The sequence below is a fragment of the Cynocephalus volans genome, chromosome 10 (assembly GCF_027409185.1).
Source record: "Cynocephalus volans isolate mCynVol1 chromosome 10, mCynVol1.pri, whole genome shotgun sequence".
In the NCBI taxonomy this organism is placed as follows: Eukaryota; Metazoa; Chordata; class Mammalia; order Dermoptera; family Cynocephalidae; genus Cynocephalus; species Cynocephalus volans.
In genome coordinates, this window is record NC_084469.1 from 44,926,875 (window position 1) to 44,943,184 (window position 16,310).

Here is a 16,310-nt window from a genome sequence, read left to right on the forward strand (position 1 = left end):
GAGTTAAGCAGAAGAGGGAGCTGTAGAGATGTGAGTCAGACAGCCCTGGGTTCCAATCCAGACTCTGCCCCTCGTTAGCTGTGTGACCTTGGGCTGATTGCTCAACCTCTCTGAGTCTCAGCTTCTGGGAAAATGGGGATCATAAGGCCTCTACCTAGCAGGACTCTGCAAATGGCAGCAGCAGTCTCCACAGTGAAGATGATGATGTGATTGGAGTACAGCTTGGTGGCAGACGTATGAGTTGCTTTGCCAAATTCTCATAAACACTGTAAATCTTTAAACACCATTCATCTCTAATCCAGTGGCTACAACTCAGCATCAGCCAAAGCCAGGCAGATAAGTGAAGCACGCCAGGAGTTCCCAGGCTGGACCCATGACGTAGCTGTCAGGCTCTTGTTCAACTGCACATAACAGAAACCCCAATTAGGGCTTAAATACATAGGGGCCATTTGTCTCAAACATCATGTTGGTCCAGAACTTGACTAGGCAGTGGAGGGCCCAGGTCCTTCTATCCCCCTGCACCACCTCCTCAGCATATGGCTTTCTTCCTCATGGCCACAGGATGGCTGACTCATCTCCAGGAACAGTGTCCATTCCAGGCAGAAGGGGATAGCCCGGGGGTTCCCGGCAAGACTATGCAGGATGGAACATCCTCCATAAACCATTGGTTGGATGGGAACTTTCACACACAACCCACCTGTAGCTGCCAGGGCATCAGGAAGCCCCAGCATCTGTCCTTCCAGGCTCGTAAGACAGGATGGCAAGGGAAAGTGGTTAGATGAGCATTGAGTTGGCCCCTTCTTCATGGAAGTGATTTAAAAAGCAGATCTTGCTTCTGTTAACTTAAAAAGCAGATCTCCATATCTAGCTTTTGTTTTCCACCTTTGTTGAAAGACATGACTATCAGAAGTATTTCTCTTTCTGATGGACTTTGGATGTGTTGTCCCCTGCAAAACTTATGTGGAAATTTGATCCCCAATGTGGCAGTGTTGGAAACTGATTGAGTCATGAGGGCGGATCCCTCATGAATGGATTAATGCTCTCACTGGGGGAGGGGGGGTAGTGAGTGAGTTCTCGCTCTATTAGTTCCCTGGAGAGCTGATTGTTTAAAGGACCCTGCACCTCCTCTCTCTCTCTCTTGCTTGCTCTTGCCATGTGATCTGCTTGTACCCGCCAGCTCCCTGCCACTTTCTGCCATGAGTAGAAGCAGCCTGAGGCCCATGCCAGATGCAGCTGTCCCAGAATTGTAAGCCAAATAAACCTCTTTTCTCTATAAATTACCCAGTCTCAGGTATTCCGTTACAGCAACACAAAACGGACTAAAACACTTCCTTGAGAAAACAACAGTTCAGGTATGGAAATAAGGAAATAATGGGCCGTGATTAGCCCCAGGCAATTTTTGAGGATGGGGTGGTATTTAAAATATTGATGTATGAGCACCAACCAACTGGATCATATGCCTAACTGATCAAATCCTGCCCAGTCAATCCACATGGACACCTGCTGAAGAGCTGTATTGCCACGTACTGCCAGAGTACCAGCCCTGGTGGTAGGCATTCGGGTCACAGTTGTCAGAATGTCCAATTCTTAAAAGATAGCTGGGAAATCTGCATGTTTCCTGAGATCTCCTAATTTTGCCATGTTGGGTAAATATTTAGGTGACACTGTGTATCAAAGAAAACCCATTCGTGGCTGTTGATCTTTCATTCCTCATTTTTGGGTCATGCTATGGCATAGGCATGGCCTGGCTAGCTTGTGGGAGGTGGCACCTGCTGGCCACTTTCCACAGTCCTTGACAGATGGTTTTCTTGTCTCTGAGACACCACTTCTTCCAGCCACTCTCAGGAATTCCAGCCCAGGAAAGGGATGGGGCTGTGGAGGGAAGGGAGATGGGGACCAGGAGAGAGTGGAAGAGGCTCCCTGGAAGGAGTCCCTGCTGAAAACAAGGATCATTTAGTGTGGCATCATTTTTAAATGGACTGAGATCATACAGGTTGAAATGGGACAACAGAAGGATGATTTAAAAAAAAAAAAAGTTCCAGATGAGGCAAAGCCACTCAAATGTTTCCATACCTGGGTGGTGGTCAAGGAGAATCTCTCTAAGTGGAGACTGCATTGCTAAAGTGACCCTCAGGTTTCTTTTCTATCTGATGAAAATTTGGATTTTTTAAATGCTGTTGCAAAATATATAGAACCGTGAGTTATTTTTACATCCTATGTAGCTGCATGTAGGTACCTTTGACAGTTCTAGGGTGCTTATTTCCAAGAGCTCCATTTTTTCCCCCCTGAGAAACAGTGGAGTGGATGGGATTCCCTGCACTACATTTTAGGGGCTACCTGGCCCCACAACAGCCAAGGAGGTGGAAGCTGATAACTGCCTCACAGGGAACAAAACCACGAGGCTGAGAAATGGACAGGGCCTCCCTGAGGCTGCATGAGCAAGGTCGGGATGGAGCTGGACCAGAACTCACTTCCCTGTCGGGCACCTCTTGGGGTGGGAGTGGCCTTGGTGGGGGTTGGGGGGAGGAAGAAACCTTTCGTTGGCATATCAAGGTGGTCCAGCCACAGCAGGCACTGTGAGGAGGCAAGGCGGGGTGAAGGACTGGAGAGCGATGGGGCTGGTAGGGTGGCTGCAGCGGGGTGGACGAGGAAGGCCTCTCTGGGGAGGAGACATTTGAGCACAGTCCTGAAAGAAGCAAAGGGGTGAGCTGTGCAAGGATCTGGGGCCAGCACCACAGGCCTGCGGTGGGCGAGGCAGACGGAACCTGCTCCTCTGCACTCCACGATGTCATCAGCTGCAGAGGTGATATTTGCACCGTGGAAATTGGCCAGTGCTAAAATCAGGGCTTTAAGTCTTTTTTTGTATTTCATTTCTTTCAGAGATCCACTTTACCAGTATACCACTGGGGGTAGGAGACGAGGTCAGAGAGTTGGCCAGGGCCTCAGAGCAGCTGGAGGGCTCTGGGCTGAGGAGGAAATGGCTTGGGTTCGCATGGGATCCCTCCGGCTGCCTATGCAGAGGAGACTGCTGGGGGCAGGGGGAAGCTGGGAGGCCAAGGAGGAGGCAGACTCCAGTTGGGGGTGCCAGATTTAGCAAAGAAAAATGCAGGATGTATGCAAATACTTGGGATGTGTGTAACTAAAAAAGTATTATTTTTTTTATCTGAAATCAAAATTTAACTGGGCATCCTGTATTTTATCTGGCAACCCCCGTGCAGGTGCCAGAAGAGAGAAGGTGAAGACTCACAATTGCTTCTGGAAAGCTCCCCCAGTCTTCAGGAGGGGGACTCCCCATGGCTGTGTCCTCCTCCTCCCAGGATGTTGAGAGTGGCATCTCCATCTCCCCCCAACCCTGGCCCACACCCCAACTGCTCCTGGACCTGCACCCTTTCTCAGCTATTTCCTAGGGCTTCTGCAGATCTCGGGAGCAGGTCACAGATGGGGGAAGGATGATCTCATGGGAAACCAGACTGGCTGGAGCTGCCATCAGGCCCTAGACTCAGAACTGGGGCCCTTCACTGATGGCGGCCACCTCCATCTCCCTTCCATTCCTATGAGTAGGGCCTTGCAGGCTCAGCAATGGCTTTATTCCACAGGATGGGGAATCTATTGCAGGGACGCCATATGGTTTGTTTTTGGAAGATCGCTCTGCTGCTAGGTGGGCTCTAGGGGCATCCACAGGAAGATGTCTGGGGAGCACTGGAAGATGGATCTGGAGCTTGGGGAGAGGGCTGAGCTGGAGTCAGGTTGAAAGTGGCCAGCAGGGAGCTCAGGGAGGATGAGTAGAGCAAGAAGAGGGCCTGGCAAGCCTAGAGATACCAACAGTCCAGAGAAGGGCAGAGGACTAGGAGGAGGAGCATGTGGCCATGTGGTTGGCATCTCCTGTGACATTTCTGAGGACAGACAGCAGATACAATTCTCAGTCCCCACACCCAGGGGAAGCATGGGGCAGACCTCGGGAAATGTTCTGGAGGGGCAATGTCGGCCTCAGCATTTGCTCAGCTATGGGGCCCTTTCAGGACCACTGAGGACGCAGCTCCGATGGTGGAACTGCAGGCACTGTGACAGCACGTGCCTGGCTCCCCTATCCTGGTCTGTGGGTGGCCTGGCTGTGTCAGATAGTGGAAGCAGGGTTGAGGCCCCAGGATGTCTGGAGCCATCTGGCCATGAAGTCACCCTACCCACCCAGGCCTCTGGAAGCCAGGGACAGCCAGTTCCCCGATGCTACTTCCTGCCAGTCCCTCAACCAAAACCACACTCAACTCCTAGGCTGGCCTCGGGTAGCCCCTTTCCTGTAGGGACAGCTGCATGCAAATGCCACCGATGGGCAGAGCCAAGGCAGGGGCAGTGCCAGAGGCTGGCTCCTTATGTCCTGTGGGCAGGCCAGACCATAGCAAAGCCAGCCCACTCATCAAGCCATGCTGCCTTGGTGCTGGGCCCCGGGCAGCAGCCCCTGAGCTGCCACCATTGCCTTCCCACCAAGCTGGCCCAGAAGCCCAGGGCAGGCTCCATGTCTGGGAGTTTAGAAGTCCTGCCCCTCACAGTGGGCCTTTGCCTCTCCAGGTGAAGCACTGTCCACCCTGTCCCCTGCGTGTAAGGCACATTCAGGCAAAATCATTCCCTCCTATTTTCTCAGGACATATGGGGAGAAGGCAGCTTATCGTGGCTGCTCTGTGCCAAGGCAGAGACCATGCAGAAGTGGGAGGGAGGAGCGTGTCCGTGTGTCCGTGTATGGACTTGCCTTTGAGTGTCTGCAGATGTCCCTGTGTGTGCACTCAGCGTATGTCCCAGTACTTTGTGTGTCTGTGTGCTTCTGCAAATCTGTATCTGCAAATGTAAATGTGTATGTGAGTGTTGTGTGTGAATGGTGGTGTGCCCGTGTTTTGTGTGTCCCTGTGTTTTGCGTGTCCCTGTATAGGCTTCTGTGAACTCATGTGGACATGAGTTCATGTGTCACTGTGTATGTCACAGAGTGACTGTGTGTGTAACAAGTGGAGATGGAGGGGCAGCCGAATGCTGCCAGCGGAAACTGCCTTGTCCCACTCTGGGCCCTGCTGCTTGTGACCTGGGAGTCACAGAGCTATAGGCCAACTTAGGCCTTGGCTCCCACCACCTTTCAGAAAGGTCATGAGAGTCCTCCCTCCCCCAGGTCAAGGTGAGATGAGGAGGGTGGTCTGTACTGGGGAGACCATGGCCCCTGAGTTGGGGAATCCAGGCCCACTGACCCCTCCATGCTGCCAGCCTGCAGGGTCCCCTTGAAGAGGCCTAATCTTGGTCTTGGGCACTTGGGCGTCCCCATCCACCCATAAATCTATAAATCTGGCTTTGGCCTGTCTGTGAGCTACGTACTCAATGTCTGTTCTCAACTTCTTTGCTTCTAACAAACCCTGATTTGGGGACAATAATGTTCCTATCTGAGCACTTGATTTTTGAGCCTCCCTTGCAGCTAGGAGTGGCTGTGTGACACAGTTGTCTGAGAAGATGTAACTGGACGTCTGCTGGTGGCTACCAGGAAGGCGTTTGCTCTTGCAATGATTGGGGACAGATATAACCACATGTCCTTCCCCCACTTTATTATCTGAAGAATGAACGTGATGCCTGAGTGCAGCAGCGTCTTGCGGCCATGAGTTAAGAGAGGCAAGATGTCATGAGTATGATGGCAACGCAGAATGACAGAGCCTTAGTCCCTGATTAGCATTATTGAGTGGCTAAACCGAGGTCAGCAAAGTCCTTTGGATTTCTTAGGATGAAAAAAAGGTAAATCTTCAAGTGTTAAGCCACAGTTGTTGGTTTTCTGCTCCTTGCAGCCCAATGCAATCCTAACTGTCCTCCCAGGTGCGGGCTGGAGGACCAGCAGCCCCGGTCTGCCTGGCTTGCCTGTCCCAGCCACGGCCCTCACTCCAGTCTGCTCAGAGTCCTGCCCATCCCCAGCCCCCACCATTTGCGTGGTCAACAGCAGGGTCCATGTTCACATCAGGCCCGGAATCAGTTATAATTTAGACTAACTCCCCATTTTCAGTCTTGGGGAGATTCCTTCCTGCATGACAGGGGAAGAGATTACTACCCTTGTTTTTAGGAGACTGAGGCTCAGATAGGGCTGAGGCTTGCCTAAGGTCACTGGCTGATGGGACTACAATTCAGTCCTTGCCTTTGTGGTGTGTTCTAAGGTTCATACAAGGAGTTGTTGGTCCCAAACTCTCCTCCCCACCCATCCTGCTGATGCTGTGCCTGAAGTTCTCCCACTGAGAACAGGCAGTGTCCTTTGCAGATTCATCTGTTAAACTGGCCCCATTCTTGGGAGTGAGCCATTCTATCTGCGATGTCCAAAGACCACACTGTCAGGTAGGTGGCACCAGGAGCAGGATGAGGAAGGCCTGCTGAGGAAAGCCAGGAAGGGCGGGGAGGGTGTCCTGACACTGGGGTGTGGGCAAGGCTTCCGCTGCCTCTGCAGACATGGGTGTGGGCTGTGGTTTGGCCACGGGTTTCCCCACGGATGCCCTGGCCACTCACAGAGTAACTGAATTGGATTACTCACAGTTGCCAGCACTAGTCAGAGAACAGTGTGTGAGTATACCAAAGGGGAACTGGGTGCAGGGAGTCCCGGAAGCAGAGGCAGCCCACCCCCCACACCCATGCTCTGTGACTCGGGTCACTCCCTCCCGGCCTGCCCATTTTTTTCAGCTCTAATCAGGGACAATGGTGCATTTGCTGATTCCTCCTCAAAGAAGGAAGGAGAAAGTAGAAATGTTTACACATCGAAGACGCTGCTCAGAGGGCCAGGTGGAGCAGTGGCGGTGGCGTTCTTAGTGGTGGCTGGGCAGTGCCTTTGAAGGGCCAGGCCCTGTGCCACATGCTCTTGTGGATATAATTTCTCGAGTCCATAAAACCACCCACCCAGGTGGGTCTGAACATCCGCACTTTACAGATGAGGAAATTGAGGCCAGGGCCAGCAGTCCTGGCTACCCTCATGGCCTTGGGGTCCTACATGCTCTGACCCCTGCCTACCCCTCCGGCCCCATGTCTCTGTGTGACCCCCTCCCTCCTGCCACTTCTGTCTAGTCTTCTCTCTGCTTCTGGACTGCCACTGCCTGTCCAGATCCTCATTGGGGCTGTCACCTGGACTATCACAATAATAGCCTCCTTGTCTCCAGCCTTTCCCCCACAAGTACACCCTCCATGCTGTTTGCCAGAAATATCTTTCAGGAAGGCAGCTCCACAGGGCACTCTCCTACTCAGAAACCTCCAGAGGCCTTCAGTAGCCTAAATCAGGAATCTTATTATTTTTAAAAGATTTTCTTTTTCTTTCTTTCTTTTCTTTCTCTTTTCTTTCTCTTTTCTTTCTCTTTTCTCTCTCTTTTCTCTCTCTTTTCTCTCTCTTTTCTCTCTCTCTCTCTCTCTCTCTCTCTCTCTCTCTCTCTCTCTCTCTCTCTCTCTCTCTCTCTCTCTCTCTCCCTCCCTCCCTCCCTCCCTCCCTCCCTCCCTCCCTCCCTCCCTCCCTCCCTCCCTCCCTCCCCCTTTCCTCCCTTCCAAAGCTGGCTAGTACAAAACCAGGAACTTTGAACTCAAATGCCCACAGCAGCCAGGCAGAAGACTTGAGCCGAGAGGTGAATACTTGTGTATGTGGTAATCTTCATTACACAGAGATATTCTTGGGCTCAATTGTGGTTTTTTGGTTTTTTTTGATACACATGTTCTCTCAGCATCTTTTGTGTTCCTGCTTTTAATAAGATGTAGAAAAGACAGGTGCAAATTACAGTGGTCAGTAGCCTGTGCTTGGGAGGCAGTTAGGGAGTGGCCGGGACTGTGGTGAAGGGGACAGCCCATATACTTTCAATGGTCGGGCCCATTACTGCAATGTGGAAATGCAAGAATGATGTTGAAGATCTTGTAGTCTTCCAAAAGAAAACAGAAATCAGGATTTTATGGAATACCTCCCCATTTTTAACATAGGCAAATAATTCCAAGCTTTTAAAAAGCATCATATGAGTCATTCTCTCATACTGCTGCTGGTGGCTGTCTAATTGGTATAATCTCTAAGGACAGAAATTTGACATTAGCTATTAAAATTACAAGTGCAATACTCTTTAACTTGGCACTCCCACTTCTAGTTATTTTTCCTGCAGATATACTTGCAGTGTGCAAAATGAGGTGTTCAAAAAAATTTATTGCAGCTTTGTTTGCAATAGCAAAAAATTTGAACTAATCTAAATGTCTACCTATGAAGTCTTGGTTAAATAGATGACATCTGTAAAGAAATATTATGAGCTGTAAAAAAGATGGAGTGGTTTTTTAGATATGACATCAATAGCACAAGTGACAAAAGACAAAATGGATATACTGAACTTCATTTAAAAAAATTTTTTTTTAGTTTTGGTGCCTGGACAGTATGGGGATCTGAACCCTTTGATCTTTTGTCAAAATTAAAAACTTTTGTGCAACGGATGGAGTGAAAAAGACAATCCAAATAGTGGAAATAAGTATTTGTAAATCAGACACCCGATAAGGGACGTACATCCAGAATATATAAAGAACTCTTACAACTCAATGATAAAAAGGCGAGTAACCCAATTAAAAATGGACAAAGGATCTGAATAGACGTTTTCCCATTGAAGACAAAGATGCTCAACTTCCTTAGTCACTAGGGAAATTCAAATCAAAACCACGAGGCAGCACTTCACACCCACTGGTGTGGTTATAATTTTTTTTAAAAAGGAAATAACAAGTAGTGGCGAGGATGTGGAGAAATTGGAACTCTTAATTATTGCTGGGGAGACTGTAAAATGGAGCAGCTGCTGGGGAAAACAGTTTGGCAGTTCCTCAAAAAGTTAAACATAAAAGTTTACCATATGACCCAGAAACTGCACGCCTTGGTATATACCCAAGAAAAATGAAAACACATGTCCACTCGAAAACTTGCACACAAACATTCACGGTATTATTTATCATAGCCAAAGAGTGGAGACAACCTAAACGTCTATCAGCTGGTGAATGCATTAACAAAATGTGGTCCATATAAACAAGAGTATGTTCGGCCATGAAAAGAAATGAAGTGCTGATACATACACATCACGATACGGGTGACCCATGAACACATGATGAAAAGAAGCCAGACACGAAACACCACAATTTGTATGATTCCATCTATATGGAATGTCCAGAACAGGCAAATCCATAGAGACAGAAAGTAGTTCAGCAGTTACCTGGGGCTGGGAGGGAAGAGAGAAACGAGAACTAGCTGCTCACAGGCTTTTTGGGATGGTAAGAATGTTCTAAAACTAGGTACTGGTGATGGTTGCCCAGCTCTGTAAGCAAACTAAAACCACGGCATTGTGCACGATGGAAAGGCAGGTTTTATGGTATCTGGGTTATATCTCAGAAAAGCTGTTACTGAGGGGCCTCTCCAGTTATTGACATGGAATAATATCCGGGAAAAGTGTATATGATATGCTACCTTTTCTGTATGAAAGGGGAGGTGGGTAAGAACATGTATTTATTTGTGTTGTATTTGTATTGCTTTGTTCTAGTGGCCACCTGGGGGTGGGACCAAGATTTTTCACTTAAACCTTCAAAACTAGAGTTTTGAACCATATGAATGAACTATTTTTTCAACATATTTTTCTTAAAGTGACAAGTTGTGTTCCATGCAACACAGGGCTTAGTAAGGCAAGGACTGAAGAATGTCCATTGGATTTGATTATAATTTGCTAACTGATGACTTTTCTAGGACAGAGTCAGGGCCTAGTGGGGGTAGAAGCAGTAGCTCCTAGTGAATTGAAAAGTAAATGGGAATCAGGGAGTTTCTGCCAGAGAATGTTGAACTGTCTGCCACTTATATACCCAGCATAGATGAAATATTTATAGGGAAGTATTTAAAGAGTACACAGTTTATTAGTCTCTTCTGATATTTTACATTTTATTCCTGGATAAAGACAGAACCATTAGACAGCTTTCCGTCCAGTCCCCTGAAAAAAAAAGTGTTTAATGTGTCCTGCCATTTAATGTCCTCTGCTTACACTGAGGGACACCACAGGGCCTTATATTGCACGTATTTCAGAATTAGGAGAGATTGCCTACTTCATCACCTAAAGGAAGGCCACCAAAGAAATATTTTCAGACCTCAGTGACAGAAAATGCCCCCTTCCCATGAGTACAATTTCTTTATTAATGTTCAATGCAAGTCATGTAAAACAATTTGGCTTTTTGCTACGCTTAGGAAAATCAGAAACAAATTTAATTTCAGCCTTAACTCAGTAGGCTCACATGATTGTTACATGTCTAAATATGACAAATATTTGCCCAGGGGCTTACCTAATACTCCTAAATATATTTTTCCTGATGCTAAGTTTTTTAAAAATGCAATATCTACTTTTCTATTTTAATGTACAGACCCCGATAAGCCTCTTAAGATTCAGTGCAAAAAAAAAAAAAAAAAAGAAAAGTAAAGAAAAGAGTTAACAAAAACACCGTCAGCACTTAGAATAGTGAAGGGGCTTCTGAAGGGATGGTAACGTTCTGGGTTTTTAGCTGAATGCAATACAGAGGTGTGTTAAGTTTGTGAAAATTTATGGAGCTGTACATTTATACTATGCAGAACTTGTATGTATGGTTTAGGAAAAAGTAAAAAACAAAAACCCAACAGTGGGGAATATAAACAAAAGAAAACAGAAACAGCTCATTTCTGGTCTGGATCCTGGGGTCATTAGTGTGAGACCTGAGGCCCTCTGACCACTGGGCTCCATCCTGCTCTCCGGCTCTCCCACGCGGTCATTACTCGGGACAGCCTGCGTCCCCGCGCTCCCCGGCCGCCCCCCTGTGCTCGGCGCCCCCCTTCTTTCTCCTGTCACTTGTGGGAAACCAGACCGTCTCTGCAATCCCAGCTCCAAACCCACTTCTTCCCGAGCTCCGCGCTGAAAACCTTTCCTCCCCGCTCACGCTGCCCACCACGTCTACCTTGGCCTCCTCAGCCCTGAGCCTCAAAGCGACGGTGCTCGATGAGAAGCTGCTACACGAACGGATGAACTGTCGGGTTCTGAGGCGGGTGGACTCCAGTGAGGGATCTGCCGACCAGAGGGCCCCATAGAGCGGGAGTCGCGGGACAGAGCCACAAGTAGAGGGAACACGCCGGGAGGCCGGGAACCCGTGAGCTGCAGTCCAGGTTCGCCGGAAGCTGTGCGGAGAGGACCAGCCACCGGAAGTCAGTGGCGGCTTCAGGCCGGACACTCTAGAAACCCGGAGGACCGGGATCTCTGTGGTTGGGCGTGACGGGTCGCCCTCTATCAGGGAGGATGCATTCCCAGAGCTCCCGGGACCGAGAAAACGAGGAGCACAGTCCTCGGGCGATAGAGACTCATAAGGAAAGGGGCCCAAGAGGATGGGGATTTCGGGAGCCGATTGCCAAGGTAACAGTCCCAGGCGTCCCAGCCCGCCCGAGCTCGAGGGACAAGCTGTGACTGATGGGGACGCGCGCGCGTGCGTGCAGGGGCGTTGCCGTCCATTCACGGAGCCCCGGGACTGTTAGCGCGCATGCGTCGGGAGACAGCGCCCGGCGGGGAGCTCAGCCCTGCGAAGCTCCGGGCACCCTTTGGGCGGCTCCCGCCGGAGAGCTGGACAGCGGCGCGCGCGCGCGGGCGGAGGCGTGGCTTCCTCGGCCGGGGGTCTCGGATTGGACGCGGCCGGTAGGAGAGGTGGGAACCTCGCACAGGCCGCTCAGCGATTGGCCAGAGACTGGAGGGAGCGTGGTCGCGGGAGGCGGGGCGGGGGGGACAGGCAGGCCGGCGCGCGACGCTGAGGTGGTGGCGGCGGCGGTCCTTGAACAAGTAAGCGAGTGGCCCCCGGAGACCCCCCTCCGCTGGGGCGGGAGGCCGGCGAGCCCGGGACATCCGGGAGCCCCGAGGAGGCGCTGGCTGAGGCGCCGTCTGGGACTACGGTCCCGGATCCCGGGTGCCCCGCCCCTTCCTTTCTTCCTGGACCGCGCCTCGCCGCGCCGCCCTCCTCGACCCCGGCCCGGGCCGGGGGGCTCCGATCCCGGTATGCGATGGCTGCTACGTGCCAGCCATGTTCTCTCGCTCCCTGCCCGGCCCCCGTCGGCTTAGGGAACTTGGAAATTCCCTGGCCCTGCTCCCCGGCTCACGGGGGAAACTGAGGCCCCCGGGGGCGGGCCCGGCCTCACCAGCTCCTCCACACAGACGCCATGGCCGAGCTCCTGAAGGACGACGACGCCGAAGACGGGTCTGGGGAACCGCCCGGGCCGGCGAAGGCGGAGCCCTCCCACACCGCTGCCTGCGTCGCGGCCAAGAACTTGGCCCTGCTCAAGGCGCGCTCTTTCGATGTGACCTTCGACGTGGGCGACGAGTACGAGATCATCGAGACCATCGGCAACGGGGCCTACGGGGTGGTGTCCTCCGCCCGCCGCCGCCTCACGGGTGAGCTCCCGCGGCCTCGCCCGCGCAGGCTCCGTCCTCTGAAACTCCGGCCTGAGGTTCTGCCCTCCGGCCAGCCTCCTTTCTCCTTAGAAAAATGACAGTCCCGGTTAGACAGAACGGAGAGGCCATTCTGGAGCCGGAGACTGGCAGCGGCTTAGGGGTGCGATGCCTGGGGTGGAGAGAGCGTGGGGAGGTAGAGTGAGCACAGGCATTGGAGTCTAGACTCGCCATTAACCAGCCGCGCACCCTCCGAGTTACTGCGCCGCAGTACCTGCTTCATACGGTAGTTGTGAATGGAAAATGTGATCATGTATGTAGAGTGCTTATCACAGGGCACCCAGTACATGGTAGCTGTTGTTATTCGAATCCTAGAAGGGAGTTGTTGAAAGGGGCCTGATGTGACCCTGTGGTTACCCCAGGTTACCCTCTGGTATCTGTCTTTTCCCTGCTCCCCAGGCCAGCAGGTTGCCATCAAGAAGATCCCTAATGCTTTTGATGTGGTGACTAATGCCAAGCGGACCCTCAGGGAGCTGAAGATCCTTAAACACTTCAAGCACGACAACATCATCGCCATCAAGGACATCCTGAGGCCCACTGTGCCCTATGGTGAATTCAAATCTGTGTAAGGAGCGGGATGGGAGAGAGAAGCAGAGTTGGAACCTTTTCTGAAGGCTGGGGCCATATTCCTGAAGTTCTGGAAAGGCAGCTGAACCTAATGTGAGGCAGGCTGGGAAAATGCCCATGATTCCACGGCCAGTGCTCCTTTAGGGCATTGCCAGGGACAGTTGTTATTCCTCAAGGAGAGTACAGATGATTCTACAATTTTATAGAATCTTAGTATATAGGATGGCAAACTGTAGGACATTCATACTACCACCCTCCTACTCCCATAGCAGACATCACTAAGCGATCACAGAACACTTTCCTGCAGAAAATGGACAAGCCTTCACAATTTTCATCACAGTCCTTCAAGCAGCCACTACAAAACAATGGAGATGGCCCCCAAACTAATCCTATTGGCCAGCCCTGGTGTAGTCCAACCCCATTTTTTATCTGATGGGGAAACTAGGTCTGGAGAGAAAAATGATTTAACCAAGTTCATGGAAAAGTTGTAGAGAATCTAGAACCTGCTGCTCTTCCTCCATACCATGCCATCCAGCCCTTGCGGGTCCCAGGGTAAGGCCATTACCTGTCTGGAGTCGGGAGGGCATGGTAAGGATGGGTCTGGTCTCTGGAGTGTGGGTGGGCTAACCCATACCTCTCTCCCCCTCCCCATTTCAGCTATGTGGTCCTGGACCTGATGGAGAGTGACCTGCACCAGATCATTCACTCTTCACAGCCGCTCACACTGGAGCATGTGCGCTACTTCCTGTACCAGCTGCTGCGGGGCCTCAAGTACATGCACTCAGCTCAGGTCATCCACCGTGACCTCAAGCCCTCCAACCTGCTGGTGAATGAGAACTGTGAGCTCAAGATCGGTGACTTTGGTATGGCCCGTGGCCTGTGCACCTCACCTGCTGAGCACCAGTACTTCATGACTGAGTATGTGGCCACACGCTGGTACCGTGCCCCAGAGCTCATGCTCTCCCTGCACGAGTACACACAGGCCATTGACCTCTGGTCCGTGGGCTGCATCTTTGGTGAGATGCTAGCTCGGCGCCAGCTCTTCCCAGGCAAAAACTATGTGCACCAACTACAGCTGATCATGATGGTGTTGGGTACTCCATCGCCAGCTGTGATTCAGGCTGTTGGGGCTGAGAGGGTGCGGGCATATATCCAGAGCCTGCCACCACGCCAACCTGTGCCCTGGGAGACGGTGTACCCAGGTGCCGACCGCCAGGCCCTCTCCCTGTTGGGCCGCATGCTGCGTTTTGAGCCTAGTGCCCGCATCTCAGCAGCTGCTGCCCTTCGCCACCCCTTCCTGGCTAAGTACCATGACCCTGATGATGAGCCTGACTGTGCCCCACCCTTTGACTTTGCCTTTGACCGTGAAGCCCTCACCCGGGAGCGCATTAAAGAGGCCATCGTGGCTGAGATTGAGGACTTCCATGCGCGGCGTGAGGGCATCCGCCAGCAGATCCGCTTCCAGCCTTCCCTGCAGCCTGTGGCCAGTGAGCCTGTCTGTCCAGATGTTGAGATGCCCAGTCCCTGGGCTCCCAGTGGGGACTGTGCAATGGAGTCACCCCCGCCAGCCCCACCACCGTGCCCCGGCCCTGTACCTGACACCATTGATCTGACCCTGCAGCCACTCCCACCGGCCAGTGAGCCTGCCCCACCAAAGAGAGAGGGTGCCATCTCAGACAACACCAAGGCAGCCCTCAAAGCTGCCCTGCTCAAGTCTTTGCGGAGCCGGCTCAGAGGTGCCTTGTAGATGCAGGAGCTGGCTGGGGAGTGGGGTGGCAGAGGGGGAACTCCAGCTTGGATAGGGCTGCAGGCTCTTACCTTCCCCCTGCCCAACTTCCCTGCAGATGGCCCGAGCGTACCCCTGGAGGCTTCTGAGCCGCGGAAGCCAGTGACAGCCCAGGAACGCCAGCGGGAGCGGGAGGAGAAGCGGCGGCGGCGGCAGGAACGCGCCAAGGAGCGGGAGAAGCGGCGGCAAGAGCGGGAGCGCAAGGAGCGGGGGGCTGGGGCTGCTGGGGGCCCCTCCACTGACCCCCTGGCCGGACTGGTGCTCAGTGACAATGACCGCAGCCTGCTGGAGCGCTGGACTCGTATGGCCCGGCCCCCTGCCCCAGCCGTGGCCCCTGCTATGGTCACAGCCCCTGCACCAACGCCCCTCCCAGCCCAACCCACCAGTCCTCCCCCTGCTCCTGCAGCCCAGCCCACTGGTCCCCCACTGCAACCTGCAGGTTCCACCCCTAGTCCCGCACTCCAGCCTGCCTGTCCACCCCCTGGCCCTGCTCCCCACCCCGCCAGCCCTCCTGGTCCTGTCCCTGTCCCTGCTCCACTCCAGACTGCCACCTCCACCAGCATCCTGGCCCCCCAGTTGCTTGTGCCGCCGCCGGGGTTGCCTGGCCCCAGCGCTCCAGGAGTTCTGCCTTACTTTCCGTCTGGCCCACCACCTCCAGACCGTGGGGGGCCCCCTCAACCTTCCACATCAGAGTCACCTGATGTCAATCTGGTGACCCAGCAGCTGTCCAAGTCACAGGTGAGAGGAGAGGCCCAGGCCAGGGGGACACCTGAATCTGGGCCCAGGGAAAATGGGTTTAGGCAGTTGTCCTTATTCCATGAAAACTGAACAGCAAATGGGGCTTTACCTCCGAACTTGTCCCCTTGCTCCTAGAAGGAGTGTAATGTTAATGGGGAGATTGGCAGGAGACAAGTGAGGTTCTGCCTGGAAAGTGCCTGGTCTAAAGCTAGGTCTCCGCCAGCACTCTGTGCTTGCTGAGACAGGTGGAGTGGGCAGCAGTGTCAGGTCTAGGTGCCCTGCACGCCTCCATCTGCCCTTGCTGGCGCCCATGTTGTAACCTTCCATCATTCCCTGCAGGTGGAGGACCCCCTGCCCCCCGTGTTTTCGGGCACCCCAAAGGGCAGTGGAGCTGGCTACGGTGTTGGCTTTGACCTGGAGGAATTCTTAAACCAGTCTTTTGACATGGGCGTGTCTGATGGGCTACAGGATGGGTAAGGTGGCTGGACCAAGTTCCAGGAATGGGGATGTAGGGAGGGGTTCCTGGTGCGGGAGGAGCTGGCCTAGGCTAACAGCACCCCTCCCCACCTCCGCAGCCAGACGGACTCGGCCTCACTTTCAGCCTCCCTGCTTGCTGACTGGCTCGAGGGCCACGGCATGAACCCCGCCGACATTGAGTCCCTGCAGCGTGAGATCCAGATGGATTCCCCGATGCTGTTGGCCGATCTGCCTGACCTCCAGGAGCCCTGAGGGCCATAGCC

General features: G+C 52.8%; 1 protein-coding gene across 3 annotated transcripts; it reads left to right on the top strand.

Moving 5' to 3' along the window:
- The first annotated feature begins 11,305 nt into the window (after positions 1–11,305).
- MAPK7 (mitogen-activated protein kinase 7) lies at positions 11,306–16,299 on the top strand. 3 transcript variants are annotated; one of them, XM_063110192.1, is made up of 7 exons: positions 11,306–11,399; positions 12,186–12,422; positions 12,879–13,044; positions 13,704–14,782; positions 14,891–15,570; positions 15,910–16,043; positions 16,146–16,299. In XM_063110192.1, the coding sequence occupies exons 1-7, from the start codon at positions 11,372–11,374 to the stop codon at positions 16,297–16,299; spliced, it is 2,478 nt and encodes an 825-aa protein (XP_062966262.1). In that variant the 5' UTR covers positions 11,306–11,371. The 3 variants fall into 3 exon arrangements, with proteins under 3 accessions (XP_062966262.1, XP_062966263.1, XP_062966264.1); XM_063110193.1 differs by lacking the exon at positions 11,306–11,399 and adding an exon at positions 11,742–11,816; XM_063110194.1 differs by lacking the exons at positions 11,306–11,399; positions 12,186–12,422; positions 12,879–13,044 and adding an exon at positions 13,079–13,598.
- The last annotated feature ends 11 nt before the right edge of the window (positions 16,300–16,310 follow it).